At 47.3% G+C, this 23,281-nt stretch overlaps 1 protein-coding gene across 1 annotated transcript in view; it reads right to left on the bottom strand.

Annotated features, from left to right (window-relative positions):
- The window catches only part of LOC119404710 (phospholipase A2 group XV), a 56,782-nt gene extending 37,053 nt beyond the window's left edge, over positions 1 to 19,729 (bottom strand). The window contains exon 1 of the mRNA XM_037671359.2: positions 19,483 to 19,729. Within this exon, the coding sequence (XP_037527287.1) occupies positions 19,483 to 19,618 (136 nt within the window). The 5' untranslated portion in view covers positions 19,619 to 19,729. The remainder of the gene's footprint in view (positions 1 to 19,482) is intronic.
- Between the last annotated feature and the right edge of the window lie 3,552 nt (positions 19,730 to 23,281).

Raw genomic sequence — 23,281 nt, 5'->3', positions numbered from 1 at the left:
CAGGTGCTGTTTTCTTGCCTTGAGAAAGTACATTGTTCGTTTCCTGAAGGGTTAAGGGGGCGTTGTATGGTTTGTCCTTGAAACCTGTTGTTGGAAGCTTTTGTTTTTCCATAGATTGTTTATGTTTTAGGAAGGCCGTCGAATAGTTGGCTCAGCTCGAAATAGTGCAAAAGTGCAATGCTAATAGGTCTGCCTGTTCATCTAAGGTTGTCTGAATGGTAGGAGTTGAGAGAATGGGGATGGTATATGAACTATAGTTGCCGTTAAACTTGTGCACCTGATCCCACATTCTTTTAGATGTGATAGAGCTGTTAATTGATGAGACATACTTTTTCCAGGAGAGCTTTTCGGCCTGCCTGCGGATAAATCTTGCCTTCGCTCTTGCCTGTTTAAACGATAGGAGGTTGTCTTGCGTAGGGTATCTACGAAAGATTCCCCATGCCTTGTTTTGAATTTTCTTAGCCTGTGTGCACTCCCTTGTCCACCAGGGTTTAGGTCTTTTATTTAGAATGCCGGAGGATTGCGGGATGGTTTGCTCGGCTGCCGCGAGTATGCAGGTAGTGATTGTCTCATTCATTTCATCTATGCTTAAACCGTCAAGTACCTCTTTTTCTAGGGCGGCTTTTTCAGTGAATAGCGCCCAGTCTGCCAGATGTAGTTTCCACCGAGGTGGTCTAGATGTGGTAGTAGGGAGAGTTTGCGTTAATTTTATGATAGCAGGCATGTGGTCACTGCCGTAAACGTTATCTATTACACTCCATTCGAAGCCACAAAACAGCGACGGTGAGCACAGTGCCAGATCTAAGCAACTCGTCGCTCCTGTGCTTGGGGAGCAGTAGGTGACACTACCCGTATTTAAAAGGCATATGTCGTCACTCAGAATAAAATCTTCGAGGATTTGTCCTCTGACGTCTGTTGTACTGCTTCCCCAGAGCGTTCCATGCGCGTTAAAATCCCCTGCTATAACATAGGGTTCCGGCAGTTGGTCCAAAATTTTCTTCAAATCCAGAACAGTAAAATGTGTATGCGGAGGAATATAAACGGAACATATGGTGACAGTTTTGTGAGCTAAAATAGTGACGGCTGCGACCTCCATGTTACTGTTGACTATTATCTCTCTTGTTGCGATGCCGCTTTTGACAACGACAGCCACACCGCCAGACAGCCGGCTAGCGTGAACGCGGTCGCGCCGCACTACGGTGAAACCTTTAAGAAAATTTACATGTTTTTCTCCTAGGTTGGTTTCCTGTAAGCACATGGCCATTGGAGAGAAGGTACTTAGCATGTCTACGTCACCTAGGTTATGAATGAGTCCTCTACAATTCCAATGTAGAATAAAAGCTATTTTGAAAACGAAAATACAAAAGAAGAGGAGAACAAAAGAGGAGTTAGGAAGTAACGAATATGGGTGAAAGATTTGAGGTGACGTGTCTGTAGATACACGGTAATCAAAACAAAAGGAACCATAACCTTTGAGGTTATGGAAATGCAAGCTCGTTTATTTTACAGGGCCTTTTTGAGGCCCTGTAATTAGGGTTTTGTCTTTTCTGGAGCGGTCGAGCGAGGCTCGCCGCTCCTTAGACGCTGCCTGCAGTGACTGGCTAGCGGTAGTGTCCATAGCCTCCGGGGAAGCGTTGGACAGTCGCTCTAACGAGCGATCTGTGCGCCTTCTGGGCTTCGTCTCAGTGGACGATGCCTTCGACGCACCTGTACCCGAGGTCGACGGGGTCACCACCGTCTGCCCCCTGCCCTGGCTCGTGTCAGTGCATGTCGAGGCCTCCGGTGTGGCCGTGTTGGGTGGGGGCAGGGCAGTCTTGGCTGCTCCCGCCCTGGGGGCGAGCGACGGTCGCTCCAGCACGCTGTGCGTAGCTTGAGCGGCCGCCTGATGCCGTCGTGGTGCTGCCCCCTGTTGCACCGCTTCGGCAAATGATTTTCTTGGAAAGTACGGAGAAACACGTTGTCTTGCTTCGCGGAAACTGATGTTGTGCTTGAATTTCATGGTGATAATTTCTTTTTCTTTTTTCCACGCTGTGCAGGATCTGGAATACGCCGCGTGGTCCCCGTCGCAGTTCGTGCAGTGGACTTCGGCGTTGCAGTCATCATCTGTGGAGTGTCCCGTGGTACCGCACCGTGCGCAGGTAAGCTGTCCACGGCAACTCTGCGAAGCATGGCCGAATCGTTGGCACTTGAAGCAGCGCCGCGGATTTGGAATGTAGGGTCTGACAGGAAGTTTGAGATAGCCAGTTACTATTTCTTCTGGTAGTGTGCAAGAACTGAAGGTGAGTATTATGTGCTTGGTAGGGATTTCTTTGTTGTCTCTCCGCATTTTGATACGTTGTACTTGTATGACTTTCTTGTCTTTCCAGCCCGCCAAGAGGTCGCTATCGGTTAGGTCCATTAAGTCGTCGTACGAGACGACACATTTCACAGTGTTCATGGTTCGATGGGCGGTGACGGTGACGGGTTTGTCCCCAAACGCTACAAGTTTTGTCAGTTTCTGGAATTGCGACTTGTCCTTTACCTCGACTAGAAGGTCCCCACTTGCCATCTTAGTGGCCTTGTAGCCACCTCCGATGGTCTCAGTGAGGCACTTCGACACTAAGAACGATGAAATGTTTCGCGCTTTCTTCTCTGTGCTTTCATAGTGTATAACATCGAACTTTGGAAAACAGTCTTCTTTCTTCGAAAGGAAATCAACGGTTGCATCGTTGCGTCCCCTTTTGTGGGGACGATCTGTTGAGAAAGGGTAAGGTGAGCCCATGAATAAGTTGTGTCTTCGGTAACAATGCCAGCCACCCACCATCGAGCCCAACAAGGGGACACGACAGAGGCTGTGGTGTATCACGCTCTGCCCTGCCAGCTGTACATTATCACTATAACCGAATATGGTAACCCAAGGTTGGAGCACCACACAGGGTTAACCCTCGCCGCCCAGAGAATGGAAGTAAATTGAAGAGAGGAGATGACAGGAAAGATTAAAAGTGAGAGGTAAAGACGAAGATGAGGGGAGAGAGAGACAGGAAAAGGCGACTGCCGATTTCCCCTGGGTGGGTCAGCCCAGGGGCGCCGTCTACGTGAAGCCGGGGCCAAAGGGGTGTGTTGCCTCTGCCGGGGGGCCTTAAAGGTCCAATCACCCGGCGTCGGCTCAACCCCCAGGATCCCCTTTTCCCCGGACACGGCAAAGCCACGCATGGCGAGGCGTGGGAGGGGTCGAAACCCCTCGTTAGCTCGGGTCCGTGGTGTCGCTACACACCAAACGCCTGCTTCCGCAGACGCCCCTGCGGGGGGAATATAAAGCTACGAGTTTTAGAAATACCAGTGAAATGCCGCATCTGTAGTAGCATTACTAAATTTGAGGTGAAAACATGATCACATTAACCGTACGGAAATGCCGCTTGCTTATACGAATGGCTTTTAGGAAGGAAGGAAAACGGGACAGAGGAAATACAGGGATGTTAACCAGTTTGGCATAACCGGTATGCTATCCTGCACAGGGGGGGGGGGGGGGGGGGGAATTGAAAGAAGAGTAAAGAAAGAGAGAAAGAGAGGGGAACCCACCCATAACTTCACAGCGCAGAGCGGCATGCGCTTAAGTGGAAGTGAGATGTATTACAAGTATTCGCTCATGACGCAATACAGTATACGTAACATATGACTGGTCGGTCGGTCGGTCGGTCGGTTGGTTGGTTGATGGGGTTTAACGTCCCAAAGCGACTTGGACTGTGAGGAATGCCGTAGTGGGATGATCCGGATAATCTCGACCACCTCGGGTTCTTTGACGTGCACTGACATCGCACCATACACGGTCCTCTAGCCTTTCGCCTCCATGGAAATGCGACCGCCGCGTCCGCGAGCGAACCCGCGCCTCTCGGGTCAGCGGCCAGCACCGTAACCGCTAACTCACGGCGGGTACGTAATAGCCTTTTGACAGTGCATGCTAAATTAGGCCAGCACATTTATATATGGCCGACCTTTTATTATTAGTACTCTTGTAAGGAAGAAGATCGACACGCACAGAAGCCCATCGCCATCGGCTGGCGCGCACTGACAGTTCGCTCTCTGGCTACGCCTGCCTGCTGCTGCTGCTACGATCGTCGCTGTCGTTCAGTACCTCAATAAAACCCCGTAACGAGTGGTGGAGCTGCCGGGTACGAACATCTGGAACTTCGCAACCAGAAACTCAAGCCCGCCTCTACAATGCTGAGAGGGACCAACACTACCACACAACCCGGTGCCCCGGTGACTATACAGTGGTCTGCCCTGGCCCGTTGTGTCAACGCGACCCAACAACCTTCAGCGGCACAGAAGAGCAAGATGTGGAAGATTGGCTCGCTGAGTACGAACGGGTGAGCTTGATCAAGCACTGGGACGACGCAGGAAAGCTTAATTACCTATAATTTTAATTGAGCGGTGTCTCCAGTGTGGGGCATCGAAACCACCAACGTGACCTCCCGACGTGGGCTGCCTTCAAAACTCACGTGACGGAGGTATTCGGGCGCCCCGCAGTTCGCAAGCTTCGAGCCGAGCAACGTTTGCGTGGTCGTCCACAATAGAGCGGTTAGAATTTCACAAATTACATAGAAGACGTCCTTGACCTATGTAACCGCGCTGATGTCGCAATGGCCGATGCTGAGAAGATCAGGCATATATTGGAAGGGATTGAAGACGATGCCTTCCAGATGTTGCTGGCAAAGAACCCGTCAACAGTGTCTGAGCTAATAAGTCTTTGCCAAAGTTTCGATGAACTGCGCAAACGACGCGCAGCCACCCGCCAATCTCCTCCACAGGCGACTTCAATGTCGGGCTTGGCCGTTGCTTCTGATACCACATCCCTGCTGCTGCAGATTAAGGATTTCGTCCGAGAAGAAGTCGCTCGTCAGCTTTCGCTGATGCCGCTTATTAACGGCCAGTCGAATTCTCCATTGGCGCCCGCTCTCCAAAACATCAGGGACCAAGTAGCCGACCACGTTCCACCTTCTCTCCATCAGGCTCCGACTGCTGCTCCCCTGATGTACGCCGAAGTCGCTTCGAGGCCTGTGCTGCAATGTTGCGGCCCACGTCGCCCGCCTATGCGCCCGCCAATATCTCCACCTGCCCGACCAGCAGTACAGTACTATACACACGAGCTGAGGAACCTTGGCGCACGCAAGACAACCGTCTCATTTGTTTTCATTGCGGCCTTGTTGGACATGTGGCACGTTACTGTCGCCATCGTGCACCGAACGTCTCCAACAATGTGCGTCCACCATTGGTCACGTATGCTCCACGTCAACCCCGCCGTAGCTATTCGGACCACTATGAATCTGCTCCTGTCGCCGAGACAGCATTCTCCTCTCACCATTCGCCTTCCCCTCGCCGCCGTTCCCTTTCCCCCATGCACCAACGGCGGAGCCCTCTGCGCCAGGAAAACTGAATATCGCAGTTCAGGAGGCAAGAACTGCGGTGCCAGCGAAATGTATAAGACCTCAAATTTCTCCGAAAAACGTTGTTGAAGTCGTAATAGAAGGAATATTGACGCTAGCCCTCGTCGACACCGGCGCTGCTCTTTCAGCGATTGATGCCCGCATTTGCCGCCGAATCGGAAAAGTAACAGCGCCACTTTCTGGACTATCGCTTCGTACAGCCAACGCGCAGCATGTCGAGCCGTCCGGTGCCTGCACAGCCCGTTTCGTCATTCAGAATGTCCTCTATGTCATCGAATTCATAGCGTTGCCATCATTTTCTCACGACGTCATATTAGGTTGGGATTTTCTCTCCACACATCATGCGATTATCACTTGAGCGGAAGAACAATTGCGCGGACATCAATTGTGAGGAAGAAGATCGACACGCACAGAAGGCCATCGCCATCGGCTGGCGCGCACTGACAGTTCGCTCTCTGGCTACGCCCTGCCTGCTGCTGCTTCCGCTCGTCGCTGTCGTTCAGTACCTCAATAAAACCCCGTAACAGTATTACTACTACACAGGTTAACCGCTTCGCTATGTGCATTCGGTGGTCTCACTAGTTTGCCCACGTCTCTATATACTGCAAGAGCCTAGGGTCGCCAACACGACGAAGCGTTCCTTTACCGCTGCCGGTACTCTCCGTCTCATCGAGTGAGATCTGTTCATGCTTGCTATTACTTCTGCTACTATACCGTCAGCTCTCCCCTGTTCTATACGAAAAATGCGCAGACGGGCATCAGAACACCTCCCAGAAAGGAGCACTACGGAGTACTAGGCGCCTTTGGCAACTTATAGTAATTACGAGGGCGGATGAAATAGGATTCTGAATCGAGTGAAAAGCAGTTAACCGTTTTATTTGGGCTAAGTGTTAATTTTTAAACCGTTAGCTTCGCATCAGCCGTAAGTATTCATGAGATCGAGGGTCACCCTGCTAATCAAGGTATGGATAAACATGTCGCTATAGTAACTGCAGTTGTAGCATCTGCATACAAGAAAGGTTGGCTGAATGTTAATCGCAGTAAAGTCATTATTATAAATCAAGCAAATGAGGGTCGGGTATCGCGCCTTGAGATACGCCTCTCTTAGCAGTTTCAAATGTTGACTGTTAGAAAACACACCTTGCTGTCTGTTAAATGAACAGGTCTTAGTTCGTACAAGTTCTCTCATTACCAAGCTAATTGACTTAACTTTAGTTAGCAGTATAGAATATATTATGGAATCTAAGGCCTTGGAAAGGTCAATTAACAACATAAGGGACCAAATGAAGTCAAACTCCTTTGAAACACTCAGATCATTATCGAAAGTTTTCAGCGCGCACACAACAAAGACGTGCAGTCGACAGCGCAACCGACAAGACCGGCTGGGCTCGTCGCTTTCGTCGCGTCTTCCTTGAACGTTGCAACGTTAATATTGTGTTAAGGCGGTGGCCACACGTCGGACGATGAGCCCTGATTTCGTTCAGCTGCCATCTCATCAACGGCAATGCTTCAGACGCCTCAGTTGTGGACTTTTGTCTGTTGGTTGCTGGACAAGATGGCCTCCTGCAAGACCGCGTTTTTCCAAGTCAGCTGTGTGTGTAGTTCTCGGCGTCGTAGCAGTTTGATGACGCGAGGACGTCAACTGGTGCTACATCGTGGGAACCGCTGAAGTGACTGCAAGCTTGACGACATTGTGCCAGAATATTCTAGCGTACTGTACGCGCACGATTGTGCTACACTTAAAATACCGCGCTCGGCAGGGGCGTAGCCAGAAATTTTTTTCGGGGGGGGGGGTTCAACCATACCTTATGTATGTATGTTCGTGCGTGCGTTTGTATGTGTGCGTGTATATATACGCAAGCAAAACTGAAAAATTTCGGGGGGGGGTTTGAATCCCCCAACCCCCCCCCCCTTGGCTACGCCCCTGGCGCTCGGCCTCGCGCGTCAACCTGGTACGCCTGTGTGCAACAAGTGTGTTGTTATCGTTGTTGCGTCGGTTAATATTGAATTGCTATTGGAATACCGTTCTTGCAAAGGTAAGTGAAGCTGTAAGTAGTTGCCCTTCTATATGCTCGCTACTTCACGAACATTACTTCTAGAATCGAATTTTATGTTGAGCTGCACGTACCAAAGGAGAATCTAGCATACGAGATACACTACACGCGTGCGCATTTCCTATATAAATCTGAGTAATGCCACGCGTGCGCATTTCCTATATAAGTCTGAGTAATGCCATGCTCAATTAAAAGCGCATGTGTTAGAGGATTCTGGCTTCAATTGTGAAAGTGATTAGATATTCCGAAATATGTGATTGCAATGCAGCTAGAACTTTCTCATATATTAACACGGTCTGTGAACAAAAAAAAAACGCTGTGTGAATGTTTGTTGGTCATTTGCTAAAGTACTTTCACGCATTATTATGCAGCTGTGTGACGGCAGTTAAAACGTTCAGTAAGTTAGATTTTGGTTTTCTTGGCCTAGCTGAGTGCTACGAGTGTTGGGCGAAGATAAAAACGCGTGTCTTTTGTACGTTTCTTAAGCAGGCATACAGCCGTAATAGGCATTGTTGTACTGTTTGGGGTGTTCAATAAAACAAGAATGCTGTTTTGTACTGCAACAGTTTTTATTTCATCTGTGTTAACAGATCACGCAAACAACTTGGACACATGCACGTAAGAAACGTACGCAGTGCATCGCGCGCACGCATAAAAAACGGGCCTGTCATTTTAAAACAAATAATATAGAACAATCGACGTAACAAACTGCATGGTTGTGTAGTGGAGCAGCGTCGGCAGTACAAATATCAGACCAGAATAAAAAATGAATAGAAAAACGGCGAGTAACGGGCGCTTTGCCCACGGCCACATAAGGAAGAAGACATACAAGCGCTGACTCACAACTGAGTTCTGTTGGTGAAAAGGAAGTACACACACAAATACACACACACACACACACACACACACACACACACACACACACACACACACACACACACACACACACCACTCAAGGGCGCATCTGCAAGAGAATGCAGAAATGTACAAAATGATCGAGCAGCGCTCAAATAGGCGAATTCTTCGTCAGTTCGTGATATCGATGGCTCGCTTACGCAGTTCTCTGCACATCTCTTGGTGTGAAAGGCTTCGGTAATTTCGCGTGTTAGTTTATTACGATGGCTAAACAAAATCCCAGTATCCGACCACACAGGATGGTGCCGGCAGTTTTTGAAATGATCGGCGAAGTGTAAGTAATTACTCTTATCCAGTGAATGCTGATGTTCTTTCAAACGAGTACAGCGGCTGGTCTGCTTGATGTAAACATGACACTTTCCTGCACCTAATACCTTTCAAGCGAGTGTATTGTATTGGGTGGGCGCATGGAGTCAAAATGTGCAGCCGATATGTTGAACGAGGATCGCACTGGTCGCCTACGTTCACGCGAGGTCATGAGGAAATTAAATTTGTTTGTGGTTTCCGTATCCCGAAAGTTTTTGCAGTTGGCTATACGATTGTGCTGCACAGCGGTAGTTCTCACAGTCCAAATATTTCGGCAATATTTATATGCAGCTGGAAGTTCTAATTACATGCATTATCGTGGGAAGTGACCATTAGAGTTAATTAGTTTGTTTGTTAGTTATGAAATATGTGACAGTGAGTCACTAATCTCATTATCCATTGGCGAACGTATAACAAAAAACGGGGCCCTTCTATACAGTCTTCTTCGTTTGTCCATTCTATTATTAATTTTATTGTATTAATCACTTCCATTTTCTTTGAAGATTACTTCTTGTAATCGCACACTGGAAAAACAGAAAGGGAACTATAACTATTCCTGCGCGATTAGAGAAGTGTGGTAACGCGGTAAATCACTGCTTGTATGTGAAAACTTACGCTGTCGTAATTTTATTCCTGTGGCGAAAACAATCTCCGTGTTCGCGTTTACAATTGTTCCGTGGGAGCACTTCAGTATTTGTGTCACCATGCACACACAAAGGATAACTCTCCCCTCCTGCTAACCTTATTTTTTTTTCTTGTCTATCGTTTTTCTTTCTTATCCGAATGAGTCCTACAATACCATGTTATCTACTTCGCGTATGTAAGCGCACACACACAAAAAAAAGAATGACGTCACTTTTGCAGATAGGGGACCGACCTTACTTTTATCTCTACGTCATCTCCCATCTTGTGACGATGACTCACACCTATGGCACCACGTCGATGTTGCAGGTTCGAGCGAACTTGGAAAGGACGGCGTAATTCCACTAATCATAGAATTCTGCTGAATTCTACTGACCATCCAGTGCGCAAATCATATGGCATGGCACGTGATGTTATACCACGTAAATGCAAAACAACGTTGTTGATGCTGATAATGATGATTATGTACAATGGCTGCGCCCTTTATAATTTGCCGGCCGCTTCGGGGTATTTACTGGCTAGGCAGTTCACGTGGCGTGACAGCTGATGCAATACTGTGCATCTGCCATGCAACGTTTCAGACCACGTAGCTGAAGCACGCGAGTCCTCGAACGATAAAAGTCCGCTGTTGATGCTGCCATTACTGGTGATGATAACGAACTGTGGCATATCTGTTTGTAATGTGTAGGCAGCTTTACTGCGCCCGCACGTTGTACACTTGACGTGGCGTGACACTTGGTGTAAAGCTACGCACCAATGTAGCCGCACACGTGTCACCCCGCGAGATAGGAAGTCACAGTTGATGCGGCGGCTGCTACGTGATGGTGTGATGAGTGGCACAGCCCTTTATGGATTCTCAGTTGTGAAGCCTTTGCAGTGATTCGGCAGCTTTAAAGCTCGCATCCGTAGCACAATTCACATGGCATGACACCTGGAGTTTTACGACGCAACTGAAAAGCAACATGTGCACCAACGTAGCCGAACACTTCTGTGGATGCTGTGGATGATTATGATAATGACGATGATGATCGATTACAGTTGAGCCGTTTGCAATGGGTTGGCAGCTCTAAACCACGCACGGTTCAATGTGACGCCTGGTGCAAATATGCGTGTCTGTCACAGGATTTTTGCATATAGCTGCACACGTGACTTCTCGCGCGATATGACGCCTCTGTAGGGTCACTTTAAGAGCGGAGCTGTTTAGGCCGAGCGTAAGTCCGTCCGTCGTGGACAAAAAACCCCGGGCAGGTATGCGCCACAAGGAATTGGGCAAGCCCCGTTATCGAGTGCAGCGGGTGCGAGCGTTAAACAAAAACTCTGCTCGACCAAGTGGAGAGGACAAAGGAAAAGAGGAGAAGGACATGAGATGAGAAGCGGAGAGAAGGAGGAGAAAAAAAATCGAACGAAATCAAATTTCTTCTCGAGTAGAAACTCGGTTGGTCGTGTACAAAAACTACCATCATCATGAGCTCAATAACTCGGCCGGCACGCGCTCTGTTCGTCCTCATCTTCACCTTCTGCTTCACTCGCAGAACACGCGCGCCGATCTGGGATGCAATAACTCGGACGGGCGAGAGAACATGTAGAGAGAGAGAGAGAGAGAAAGAAAGAAAGAAAGAAGAATATACAGAGAAATAAAGGGAACAGAGACATAAAAAGATAGAAAGACGAAGAAAGAAATAGGCAGAGGAAGCGATAAATAGAGAGAGAAAAAGAAAGGAACATACAAAAAAAGAGATAGAAAAAGCAGAGAGAAAGAGAAAATAAAGAGAAACAAGGAGGGCCGCCCAGCTCCGCTCTTCCTTCAGGCTTGGCACCACTACTGCGAAGCTGCCTTAATTTTTTTCGAAGCAGTTTCAACCACTAACGTTTGTTACGTGCTTGTAGAGGCGGCATTGGCTACTTCGTTCGCTGTGTATATACATTAAGTACGTTAATATTATACCACGAAAGGGGAAAAAAAAGAGCACCGGAGTGGCTCTGTGGAGCCACGCCACTGCTTATCGTACTCCACAAAGTCGCGCCTCCCCAGTCTGCAGAAAACGAGAACGGCAGTGCGACATGCGGACGTCGATAGCGGAGCGGTGAGAGTGAACTTCATTGTAAGTGTCGCGTATATTCGGGAAGTGTACCGTGCGCAGAGTGTGCCACTTGGGTAGCCATTCCCCATATTTCATTAAGCGGAACATTATGTTAACATTATATTCTTAGCCAAAGTGTACTGGTGTGTATACTGCATGCAGGCAATAAAAAAAGGAAAAAAAAACAGACTAGCGTGGCTCTGTGGTAGACAAATGTTACAGCGCAAAAGCAGGACAAAGACAAAAGGTACACGAAGACGAGCGCTCGTCTTCGTGTACCTTTTGTCTTTGTCCTGCTTTTGCGCTGTAACATTTGTCATGACCTACCAACTAGCCCAAGCCGCTACCCTTCTGTGGTAGAATAGTTAACTCGCACGGAGAATGCATGGGTTCGGTGCCAACTCGAAACCGTTCTTCTTTTCTTTCTCTCTCTCTCTCTCTCTTTGCCATTATGTGCGATAGATGCGACAGACACCGGCGGCGGACAACATCACCGCCAAAATCGACTGTTGCAGTGAGCTCTTAGCAGCTTACGCTGTAAGAAATACTACAGGGAACTCTGGAAATAGTGTCTACGGGCGCTTCAATCATGGCGGTTCGACCGGCATGGAAATGATGGATTCTACGTGGATTTGACTAAACTTCCTCCTTCCAGCTTCGTACTGCTTTTTGACCTAGCAAATGTATTATTTTCAAGAATGCATCGAATTGCAAACCCAACCATTCACAGCGTTCATGCGTGCTCGCAGTCTTGTTTTCGCTTTCGCATTTAGAAGAGTAAGATTGCTTAAAAATTCGAGCCCCTAAAGCAAGTATATCGTAGTAAACGAATCCACATGAACGGCATTAGACCCCATGCACGAAGGTCAGATAAATTCATGTGCTACCCATTATTTTTATGTTATAGCTCAACAATCACTGCGTCAAGCACTGCTATAGTAATTTCAGTGTGGAAATATGGTTTAATTGTCATCAGCAGGAAGGACCGCGCATAGCAATTGAATACATTGAAGAATTGAAGATTTACCGACTTAATAGGTCGCGTGCACTTGTGCACTATGAAATCAGACATACATTCAGTTTTACATGCCTGCCCAAGCATCTATAGATGCTTGACCAGGCATGTAGACAAGAAAATGCAGTTGACTTGAATGCCGAAGCGTACTAATTTTTGTTCAATACAGGTGAACTAGAACCTTAATGGGAGTACCTATCAGGTCCCTTCTTTACGCGTACTAGGTCGGCTGTACCGCTCAGCAACTCGATATTGAAAACGTTACAGAAATTCTATAAAAGTGATGTGTGGCGTATACATTCAAAGGGATGCCAAATCCAGCGTGCCCCATCGTATCGAATGAATTTCACTGTTTTTGTTACGACTTCTTTGTTTTTCTTTAAGAAAAAGAATATTGAGGTAAGAACAGTCTATATTTTTTTTAGATATTTCGTTCCCTTATCATATATATCTAGGTGAAGGTGAGTTCTTCCATTCAAACTTTGTAGGTCATCTCTATCACGCATGCCCATATCTACAACAATAGCTATCGATCACAGTGAAGTGCTACTTCCTTTTTATATCGAGGTTACGCACGAATCGCATCAGCAGCGAGTATGGATGATGACGTGCATGCACGGTGTGGACCAAAAAAAAACAAAAAAAAATTATGCGTTTAATGCGCAAATATTAGACAGATTTAGTTGGGCGTCCGCAACAACGTACGGACGCAGCCTGCCAGCCATTTCCTATGGCATGCTGCGTCCGTACGTTGTTGCGGACGCCCAACTAAATCTGTCTATTAGTTCGCTACTACCCCGGCAAAGTCGGAGCGAATCTGTGTCCGTAACGCGGCACATTTGAAAACCAAAGTATATACTATAGGTGCACCTGCAAATGGGCAATAGACGGGCAGGTTCGGTCAGGACGTGATGAAAATAACTAGAAAATGCATTTGAAAAAATTAAAGCATTAATCAAGATAGATCATTAATTAAATTGCCTCAAATTAGTCAGCAACGAAGATATTTGGAAATATTAGAAGATAGGAAACAGAGATAAATACTCGAGGTCCATCGTTAATTAATCAATAAATATTTAGCAGTTAAGATAACTGTAAGAATGGTGTGGTCAGATCGAGTTCGGCGAGTTTGAACCGATCTGATAACGACCGCAACGAGTCCGATAAAGGCCGATAAGGTTCGGATGCTTCCGATGAGATTCAATAGGGCTGCTATCGGGTCCGACAAGTGTGCAGTCCATCGATCCCCTTTACAAGAGAAGGATTTAAAGACTTTCGGTATCATAAGTTTGTGTGCATGTATTCGCGACTTAAACACCGCAGTTGTAATCGTGGCACCACACCACACGCGATTCCACATGTCACGCCATCACCCGGCGCTGCGCACACGTGTGGTCGCGCCATATAGGTACGCCATCGCCCGCGTGGGGTCGGCCCCTTGGACGGCAAGTCAATGCTTACGCATACTTTGGCAGCTCCTCTGGAAGTTGGGCGATTTTTTTTTTTCTTTTCTACGAAGCTTTCCAGAGTGTTTGCGTTTGTCACTATGCGTCGCATATCCATTGAGCTACGCCTTTCACGTCCAAGGAGTGTTTTGGAAGTTGCTCTTCCCGCCCACTCAGCACAGACTGCGCACGACCAAAATAAAGACACTATCTCAGCGGGAGATAAGTTTGGTGCGCTGAGTGAACTACACAAGCGGATCTTCTTTGGCAACGACTGCGGCTCACGGTGAATGTCTTTCATGCACAAGCCTGTGCGCCGTTATGCAACACCGTGCACATGTCGTGCTTAACGAAGTCTTTAAAAAAGAACGTAAGCGTTAACGAAAATTGTGTGTAGTAGCACAACACAGACGCGGTATACACACAGCAGCGGTTGCTTCTGCTGGCTCCCGATTGACTTCGATTATCTAGACCAGGGGCCTCAACCACGCGGCCCGCTGACCTTTAGATAGTGGGCCGGCCCGCACATGACTGTCTTCGTCCTATATTATTATTTTTTTAGTTTCTTAATAAGTATGTTCATGAGCTACACAGATATGACTGGTCTTAAGCATTTTTTTCCGCGGGGCACATCATGTGTTGAAACATAACTGCGAAACAAAAACTATGTTTCAGAATCGGCGTCCCGATTTTAGTCATTCTGAATATAGTCCGTAGCGATATATTGTTCTAATACTGACGCCAAATGCCCTTCAGAAATGAGAAATGACCCATATATAAGATATGGGGGAAGGCCGCCGCTTAAAGAGCAACGCTAGCTGACATTTTGGACAAACAACCTCCAAATTCCTCCCCACCCCTCCCTCCCCCCTCCCCCCGCTTCTACCTTCTTCAGTAGGGAGCTTTCGAATAGCGTACGCAAAGCTTTGCGTTGGCTTTCCGCGCAACTGCGCATGCGTCGTACGCTAACCGCTTGCGGTCTCCCGTTAAATGACGGAAATAGCGGGCCGCAAACGCTGACGCTAACTTAGCGTACGCTATTCGAAAATTGCCTAATGTCCCGGCCCTTGCGGGACCAAATTTCGTGACTGCGGCCTTCGGCTAAAGTGAGTTCGAGACCCCTGACCTAGGCTTTTCCACTCTGAAAGCATTGTACGTGAACATTCACAACTAGCAGCCCCCCATCTGAATGCGGCCGCCGCAGCTAGGAGCCGAATCGTGATAGGTGGAAACGCCACAGATTTGCGCTTCTGATAGCAGTCAACTATCCACCGTCATTCTTCTTCCTTTAACGGCCCAAGTGCGTGGCCTTAATGGCATTCGCAAAAGAACACCGAAGAAGGGCATGTGTGCACGCCTTGGCGTGCGTGTTCGTCATTCGACATGCATGATAAAGCTACATTGAATTTCTCTTGTTCCTTGTGGTACCGAGGCCGAACGTCATTCCATCGTCATCTTGGTTACGTAATCACAAGGCCCTATTTTGTTGGCTGCGCGCACACTATTTCCCCATCCCCACTTGCTGGTTCCATCGTATAGTACGAATATCGGGGCATAAATCAAGAGCCCGTGTTTGTCTTGTCTCCTGTGAGCATGTTTCCAAAAATTCTGTGCGAAACAATGTAAAATATGTCAAGGCCGAAACTCAGTGCTCACAGGACACAGCCAGCGCTTACCGTTTATCTATTACGACCTCTTCGTGTCCCTGTGCCTAGTACCTAACCTCCTCACCCCCTCTTTTTTTTTTTTTGTCACTTACAGTGACTTTTTTTTTCTGGGCCGCGCTTCTGCATCTTCAAAAAGAACGGTTCGCGAAGCCATGTGCTTTCTTACCCCCGGCATATTGTCAGACAATGGCAGGGTATGCCGCCTCGGATTTCAGACAGTTTGCCTTCGGGGCGGTCCACTCACTGCACGTTCACTGGGCTAGGATGAATACGCAGCCGCCTGTTCAGCCAAAGTACAATGTACCGCCGTAGAGACGAGCTACCTTTCACTGAAATCTGAGTCACTCTTCACGGACTTTTTTCGTGGCGTGCTAAGCAACCTTGAAATTGAACGCGTGTACAGTTAAAATGGTATCAGCCAACCAAGCTCTGACCATTATTCGTCAGATGTTCAATATTTCATTCTTGTACAACAAAAACGCACTAGCTTCTGTTATACAAGAATGGCGAACCAACTATAGCTCGCCTTTCTGTTTTTCTTTTTTTTTTTTCAATATTTACCGAACATTCCGCAGGATAGTTCGGCGTATTCACAGAAGTTAATGGCGCATGCTTCTCGATGCGCGAAGGCTATTCAGCGCATCAAGCACAGAGAAAACATCACTCGTGTGGTCAGCAGCGTAGCATTGCTTTTGAAATTCGCTTTGATTGGCCCTAACAGACAAGCTGGATAAACGTGCGTGCAACAGAAATTGGGCAAACTCCCCACTGGTCCACTAAAGCGTCGCGAAACGGAGAATGCGGCAAAAAGATGCACGCTGCTCAAATGTCTCCTCAAGATCGTGCACGCAACGCCAATTGCACGCGGCAAGCCAGACGACGACACATGTCGCGGCAACGCATGCTGCTCAATTAGCAAACTTTAAAGAAGCATACGCTACATCCAAAAGGGTGTACCTTTCATGAAAATTCTGTGCTATTCTAGACCTTTCATCAAAATTCAGTGTCCCCTCTGCGCCGTGCGCTGCACAGCTTCGCTGGCCATCCACCCTCACTGAGTGGAATGGCTCCGTCATAAACCCAGGGGTAAACACCGGGGCCGCCCCTTTCAGCTTCGCTGCTCAAACAGCACCGCAAGGTGTAACGGCAGTGATTTTTTTTTTTATCTGCTCTTGACTAGACATTTTCGTTAAGGCTCATTGATTTCATGCCCGTGTATGTATTTGGCTGAGTTCCTAGCAGTTTTACAGTGCATAGAAACTAAATAAATTTCTACACTCCTCTCAGTAACTTTTTTTTTTATCTATGTCCATATCTCGCAGTATATATCGTTTCTCACAGTTTACGTAAGTTTAATTCTATTTCTTCGCTCACAAGCTTACGTAAGTGCTGCTAGATTCAGAAGGTCGGTAGATATTAGAGGCTCTCTGAAACCGCCTTCAACAAAAGTAGTCCGAGTGCAGGCACCTCGCATTTCCTTGCAGCCGAAAGTTTTGCCTTATGCGCGAAGTGCAGAAGCGCTCGTCGCTCACTTTCGCTGTCGAGTGTGTGCAGTAATCTTATATCCAACAAGCTGGTCTGCCGGCCCCTCTAGTGTATTGTGTAGTGATAAGATGCCACCGCTTCTCCTCCTTGAGGAACATCATTTTTGAAAGCACCATTTCGCCGTATTTGATTAATTTTTTCCATTCCTGATATTCTATCTTTGGGATATTCCTCCCTGGGCATTGTCATAGCGTTCGTGGGTGAAGCCGCTGAAGGATGGCTATTCGATTCACAAAGATTTGCTGGCAACTTCTTGATAAGTTTTTATCGTACTTAGCTAATTATCTTTCTAACCCCAACCGATTCTTCGTGACTCCCTCCGCCCCTATAAGCAACTTGTGGTGCTCAACTACCAGTGGCGGCAAAAAGACTGACAAGCGCTGATCTAATCAAGCAAACATGGCCTAGATGCTAAGATTTTTTACGACAACGCACAGAAGCCGATAACTTCTGCAAAAAGCAGGAACTAATCAAATTACTTTTATTCTTTTACAAGGGTCAAAGCGATATCCGTGAATTTGAAAGATCAAGCGTGAATGCCACTTCATACCGTTAGGTGCTGAACATTTCCCTCGGTTTGTTTAACTCCCTGACAGTTCGTTTCGTTTCATCGTCAGTCACCGTACAGTAAACCAAGAATTCAAAACCTTGTGGGACGTTAAACCCCAGATATTATTATTATTTATTATTATTATTATTATTATTATTATTATTATTATTATTATTATTATTATTATTATTATTATTATTATTATTATTATTATTATTATTATTATTATTAAGAATTCAAAACCGTTTCTTGGGACGGATAAAAAGTGTATACCTTTGGGACTTAGTCTCCCACCAAATGCACAACAAAATATATTCATGCACGCTCTAAACAGAGAAGTTTGGCAACAATCTATGAACAGAAAGAAACGTGCCTGCAAGCTACGTTGGTTGGAACAACCACCACTTGCTCAGTCGGCAGCCTTTGGTTATAGCCCTAGCCGCGCGTCACTTGTTGGATTTAACTCGCCTTGACCGCCGTTTCCGGGTGCGAGGAGGGGTTCAGATAAAATACGAACTATGATTCAGTCATGCTCTTCTGAGTAAGAAATCATACTAAAGCCATCGACGCACAGAACAAGTTAAACACACTCACAAAACGCACGCACATCCACTAATCATGCTAGTATCACGCCATAATCGCACATGCCTGACGGAAAAGTGACGCCCGATGACATCATTTACCTCGAATTATCATGCGAATTATCATGAATTCCTCCACCCCTTATCTCATACTAAAAGTGCGTGTCAGACCTATCATGCTGCAGTGAATCTCTTAGCAGTAGTGCCGTAATTATCAACAGAATGAACAAAAAAAAATGCGATAGAAGAGAACCGCGATTATAAGGAGTCACCAGTCATGTTCTTCGGTGAATGTGTAAACTATGCAACGGATGATGTCACCTGCTCGCGTCGACGTCACTAAAGCGCTCACACATTTCATAAATTATACATCATCTGATTCGCCACAAGGCTGCCCACGCTTCGAAATACAAACGGTTAGTCCCACGGGACACTTCCGTAATTTTTAAGACCACAGCTTCTCTAAGGACCGCGTGTCGTATTTTCCGGCTTTTAACTTGCGCCTTTGTATAAGTCGCACCACCCACTCATCGCGAGGTAAAAATAAAAAAGAATCGGCGCATGTAAGTCGTACCTCGTTTAATTCGCTTGGCATAATGAAGTGGTGAGCGCTTGCACTTTTACCGCGAAAAGCACTGAATTTGCGCAACCGTAATTGTTACGAGGCCACAAATGCTTGCGGAAAAAAAATTCATGCACAACTTCTATCGGGTGAATGCAAAAAACAAATACGTATTGCGCTTCGCTCGAAGGCCACATCCTCCAACGTACTACTGTCTGAAATTTCAGCCCCCTTCAGCCGGCAGCATTTTTTGATCACCGCCGTCGGCATCTGAACGACATTTAAGGCTTTGCGCAATCTTATAGACAGGCATGCACTGGTATTGCATCTGCGGCGTGCCGCGCTAGGAAAACACTAGAAAGCGAACACGCGGGGTTTTATGCATGTAGTACTTAGAAGTGGCACCAGACCGTTGTGTAAGACGCGCTGGGAGAGAGAAAAAAAAACACGGCTTATCGTCCAGAAAAACACGGTATTTATATGCATTTACCCAATCACGGCTGAAATGAATATACACGAAAGGCCCCACTAGAATCAGAGTACCAGCAGAGTAATCGTTGCCCTCAGTAAAATGCAGCACAGACAAATCCCAACCACTCGTTGAGCAGATCGTACAGCATCTTCCTTCGCAACACGAAGTTCGTTATGCCAAGGATGTAACATATGCGCACACTGAAGGAGAGCTTGAGTACGTACCTAGTATTAGTGGATGCTTTTTCGGAGCAAATATTCTGTTCCGCAGCCTTTCGAGGATAGTGGCACCGTCGGCGTCCCCCGCGCTGAAGAAGGCGAACACAATCGAAAATAATGCTACTTTCGCTACTTTCGACATCGTGCTGTGACGAGACGGAAACGCCTCTAGAAGCGAGCGGGAACTCGAAAAGAAAAAGAGAAGAATAGAAATCCTTTCTTAAATACTATCCTATCGTCCCGAAGAGAGCACACGCTAGGTGGCCCGACACGAGCTCACTCCGATCAGGGATGCGGGCCCACTGTGGGAGTCGCGGAACACGGCCTCCCTCTCCGAGGCGCGCGCTCAACGCAAGCTCGCGGATGCTATGCGTCGGCGGCCGACGCGTGGTCTCTTTTTCAAGAGCTGCGAGCGGGACGAGAGATAAACAGCGGGTAAATAAAAAAAAAGAGAGAAAAGACAGGAAGAAAAACGAGACGGGCAAAGGGACGGTTCGGCGCGGGACGAACACAAAGCAAAAGAACGCGCGCGCACATAGGCGCGGGGAGGTTGACGGCGCATTCCGGCGTCACGTGCAGCCTCAGTGACGCGCTCGACGTAGTGAACCCGCGGCCGTCCATTGGTCGCCGAGCGCGACCGTTTCGCGAGGCGGGACAGTCAAGAGAGACGCGTCTGCCGGCGTACGCGTGCTCGCCATATGGCGCCGTCCCAGCACTGGCGGCGCCCCCGAGTTCCTCGGACTGTGCGCCGCGCCGCGTGCCCGCGGCCTTCTCAGAAGGGAGCGAGGTGGCCTGCCTTTCGATTAGGCTCGCGCTTCCTTACACACATAAACACGTGATGACAGCTTCTCACAACAGAAACGTCATCCCGGTGGAGTTATCGCGTTCACCTTTTTTCTTTTTTCCGGGCGAAGAAACACCGCGCTCTAGACAAAAAGATCAATGACCGAAGTCATTGCATAGCCTGCATTGCACAGTCGTTACATTGCATGTTTGGAATACTGTTCTTAGAACAGTTGAAGCCCCAGGTATTCATAACGATCGTTATAATGATGGCGATGATGACGTCGAAGGTATAGCGCCCCACGAATATTTGCCAAAAAACCAGGCGGATCAGAGATAGCGTATTATTGGACTAGAGAAGAACAATGAATCGGGGGCCCTTATAACGTCGTTGTTGGTTACGTTATAAATGCCTGCCTCAAAATGACAGGTATCTATGAAACCACAACCCCCCCCCCCCTCCCGAAAAAATTTCCTGGGCACGGCCCTGCCCGTAATGTGATCTCTTTTTACGTTTTCAGACTGAGAAATAAAGGAAGATGCTTCGTGGCTTAGAAATAAACAAACCCCGTAATTTATACGGTTGTGAATAGGTTGTTCTGGATCGCTCAGCGTCTCTTTATTTCCGTATCGTGGCCTCCGCTATTCCGGTAGTCACCCGCGGAGCATATTGTGGTAGCGCAAGGTTCGAAAAGGAAAAGAAACAGAAGAGGGAGAGGAAAGAAAGACAGGCGCTGCACTGAGTTCGATCGAGTGTAGCGCCTGTCTTTCTTTCCTCTCCATCTTCTGCGTCCTTTCCTTTTCGAACTTTGCGCTACCACAATATTATTTGCAAATACCAACTTGCGCAAAAAAGAAATTATCCTGAATTCCAGTCGCGGAGGCCACGCTTGCAACGACGAAATCCAAGCGCGAGACGCGCTGACTTACAGGTTTTGCTTAACGAACATCTTGCATAGCTTTCACATCGTCGCACCATGATGTATGAAACAGAGTATAAGATTCGGCAAGGTTTTCACTAAGGGTATCTTTGTTGTTTCTTTGTTCTTTAGGTTAAGCCATCTGGATCCCGCGCGACGATATGCTCAATCAGGTAGCGTTCCACCGTGGCCGTAACACACTAGGTTTAAATGCGCATATATACCCTATAAAGTGGACGGGGGGATGACCGCCGCCATAGCTCAGTGGTAGAGCATCGGACGCGTTATTCGAAGGTCGCAGGCTCGGTCCCTGCCGGCGGCAAGTTATCTTTTCGTCCACTTTACTTTCTTCACATTTATATCCCAATTATTACAAATAACATCTCCTATACTTTCTTTGTCATTACTGTCTGTTAGTTCTCATTAATATAGAGACTACAACTATCATTCGTGCAAGTAATTCCACCTCTATGGTAACCGATTGTACACGATGACGAAACTAGCATTTTATCTGGAAATACTTTAAGGATTCGATATTCACGTTAACGCGAAGCGCTGAAACTCGGTGCGTGCTGTGAACCCGCCCTTGTAAAGGTTTAGGGGTCAAAATGTGACATCGTGAAGGCATTTGTAATGCCTCACACTGTCGTGACGAACAACATGAATTCCAGTGATGCGCTAGATGTTGCTTATCTGCTGCCGTAAGGAGGAAACTTTGTCGTTGTAATATAATTGTCTAATTATCATTAATTAATTAATTAATTATTAACATTATAATCACCATACCTCATTTACCAAAGCTCCTCCATGCGTAGTCGTCTGCACAAGAGAAATTATAGCCGTAGGAGCATCTATCGAAGGGCTTCACGTTCACCACCACACCACCAGATGTACTCAAGAATATTTGTCATGCTCCGAAAGCAATATGAAAATTGTGGTGCACTGCTCTAACTGAGCTACGCCTTCATGTAGTTCAGTTGGTAGAGCATCGGACGCGTAATTCGAAGGTTGTGGGTTCAGATCCCACCGACGGAAAGGGTGCCTTTTCGTCCACTTTAATTCATTCATTCATCCGCATAATCACTACACTACAGTTAAAAAACAACAAATCATGGCCCCTGTGCTTTCCTTGGCTTAATTATCTGTCGGTTTCATTTGGTTTTGTCTAACAAAGAAACGAGCCCCTCGAACGGTTCCCCTTCTTTCGTTATAAAAAAAATAGAGGATGCTTTCTGGTCGTCACTTCCACGACATGAATATTGTTCGTTGTGATCGCGTCGGCCATAGGTGCCCTGCACCTCTGTCTACGCATGTCATCGCCGAGAGAGGATTATCAAAATTATGAGCACGAAGGCTGGCTGGACGAGTGAACTATGCATTACGTGCTACTGGAGGAGGACCTGCACAAATTACTTACTATTTGCCTATCGCTATGAGGCAAACCTGTGCGTTTTATTTCGACGAACATGGTGATAAACGTTTTGCTTGATGTGTTTTTGTCACAGTTGGAGCAGGTAAGGGTGTAAAGATGTAAAGGAGAAAACAAATAGTAAACATGTTATAATTGTAGAAAAGAGGGTTGTTTGTCAACAAAGAAAAAGGAAGAAGGCCTCCCAGAGAGAGGGAGAGAAGAGGAAAGGCAGGGAGGTTAACCAGACGAACGTCCGGTTTGCTACCCTGCACTGGGGATAAGGAAACGGGGAATAGAAAAAGGAAGAGATAGAGAGAGAAGGAGAGCACTGCACGTGCAAAAGGGGTACAATCAGTCACTGAGGCTGGAGCTTCTCTGACCTACGTGACAAGAGCGTTGGAATCGCGGCATTTGAGAGGGCCGTGGTCGAGCCGTTGTGATTACTGCAGCGCTGAAAACACTGGATCGAGAATCTCCAGCACTTGCAGGGTAGGTCGGGCTGACGGAGTGTTTAGCTTATTCAAGAGCATCAATATGGTGTTCAGAAGAGAGCGAAGCATCGCAGCAATGTCCTTGTCTTTCTCTGGCAAGTCGTGGGGAACCAGCGCTGTCGTTGACTCGGTCTGTGTCTGCTGCGACCATTGGAGTCGCTGTGTATGGTGCTGTGGCTTTGGCTGTGGCTGTGGTTCTG

Source organism: Rhipicephalus sanguineus, chromosome 1, assembly GCF_013339695.2.
Source record: "Rhipicephalus sanguineus isolate Rsan-2018 chromosome 1, BIME_Rsan_1.4, whole genome shotgun sequence".
Taxonomy (NCBI): Eukaryota; Metazoa; Arthropoda; class Arachnida; order Ixodida; family Ixodidae; genus Rhipicephalus; species Rhipicephalus sanguineus.
Note: the sequence above shows the minus strand (reverse complement) of the source record. Positions and strands in the feature narration are given on the sequence as shown.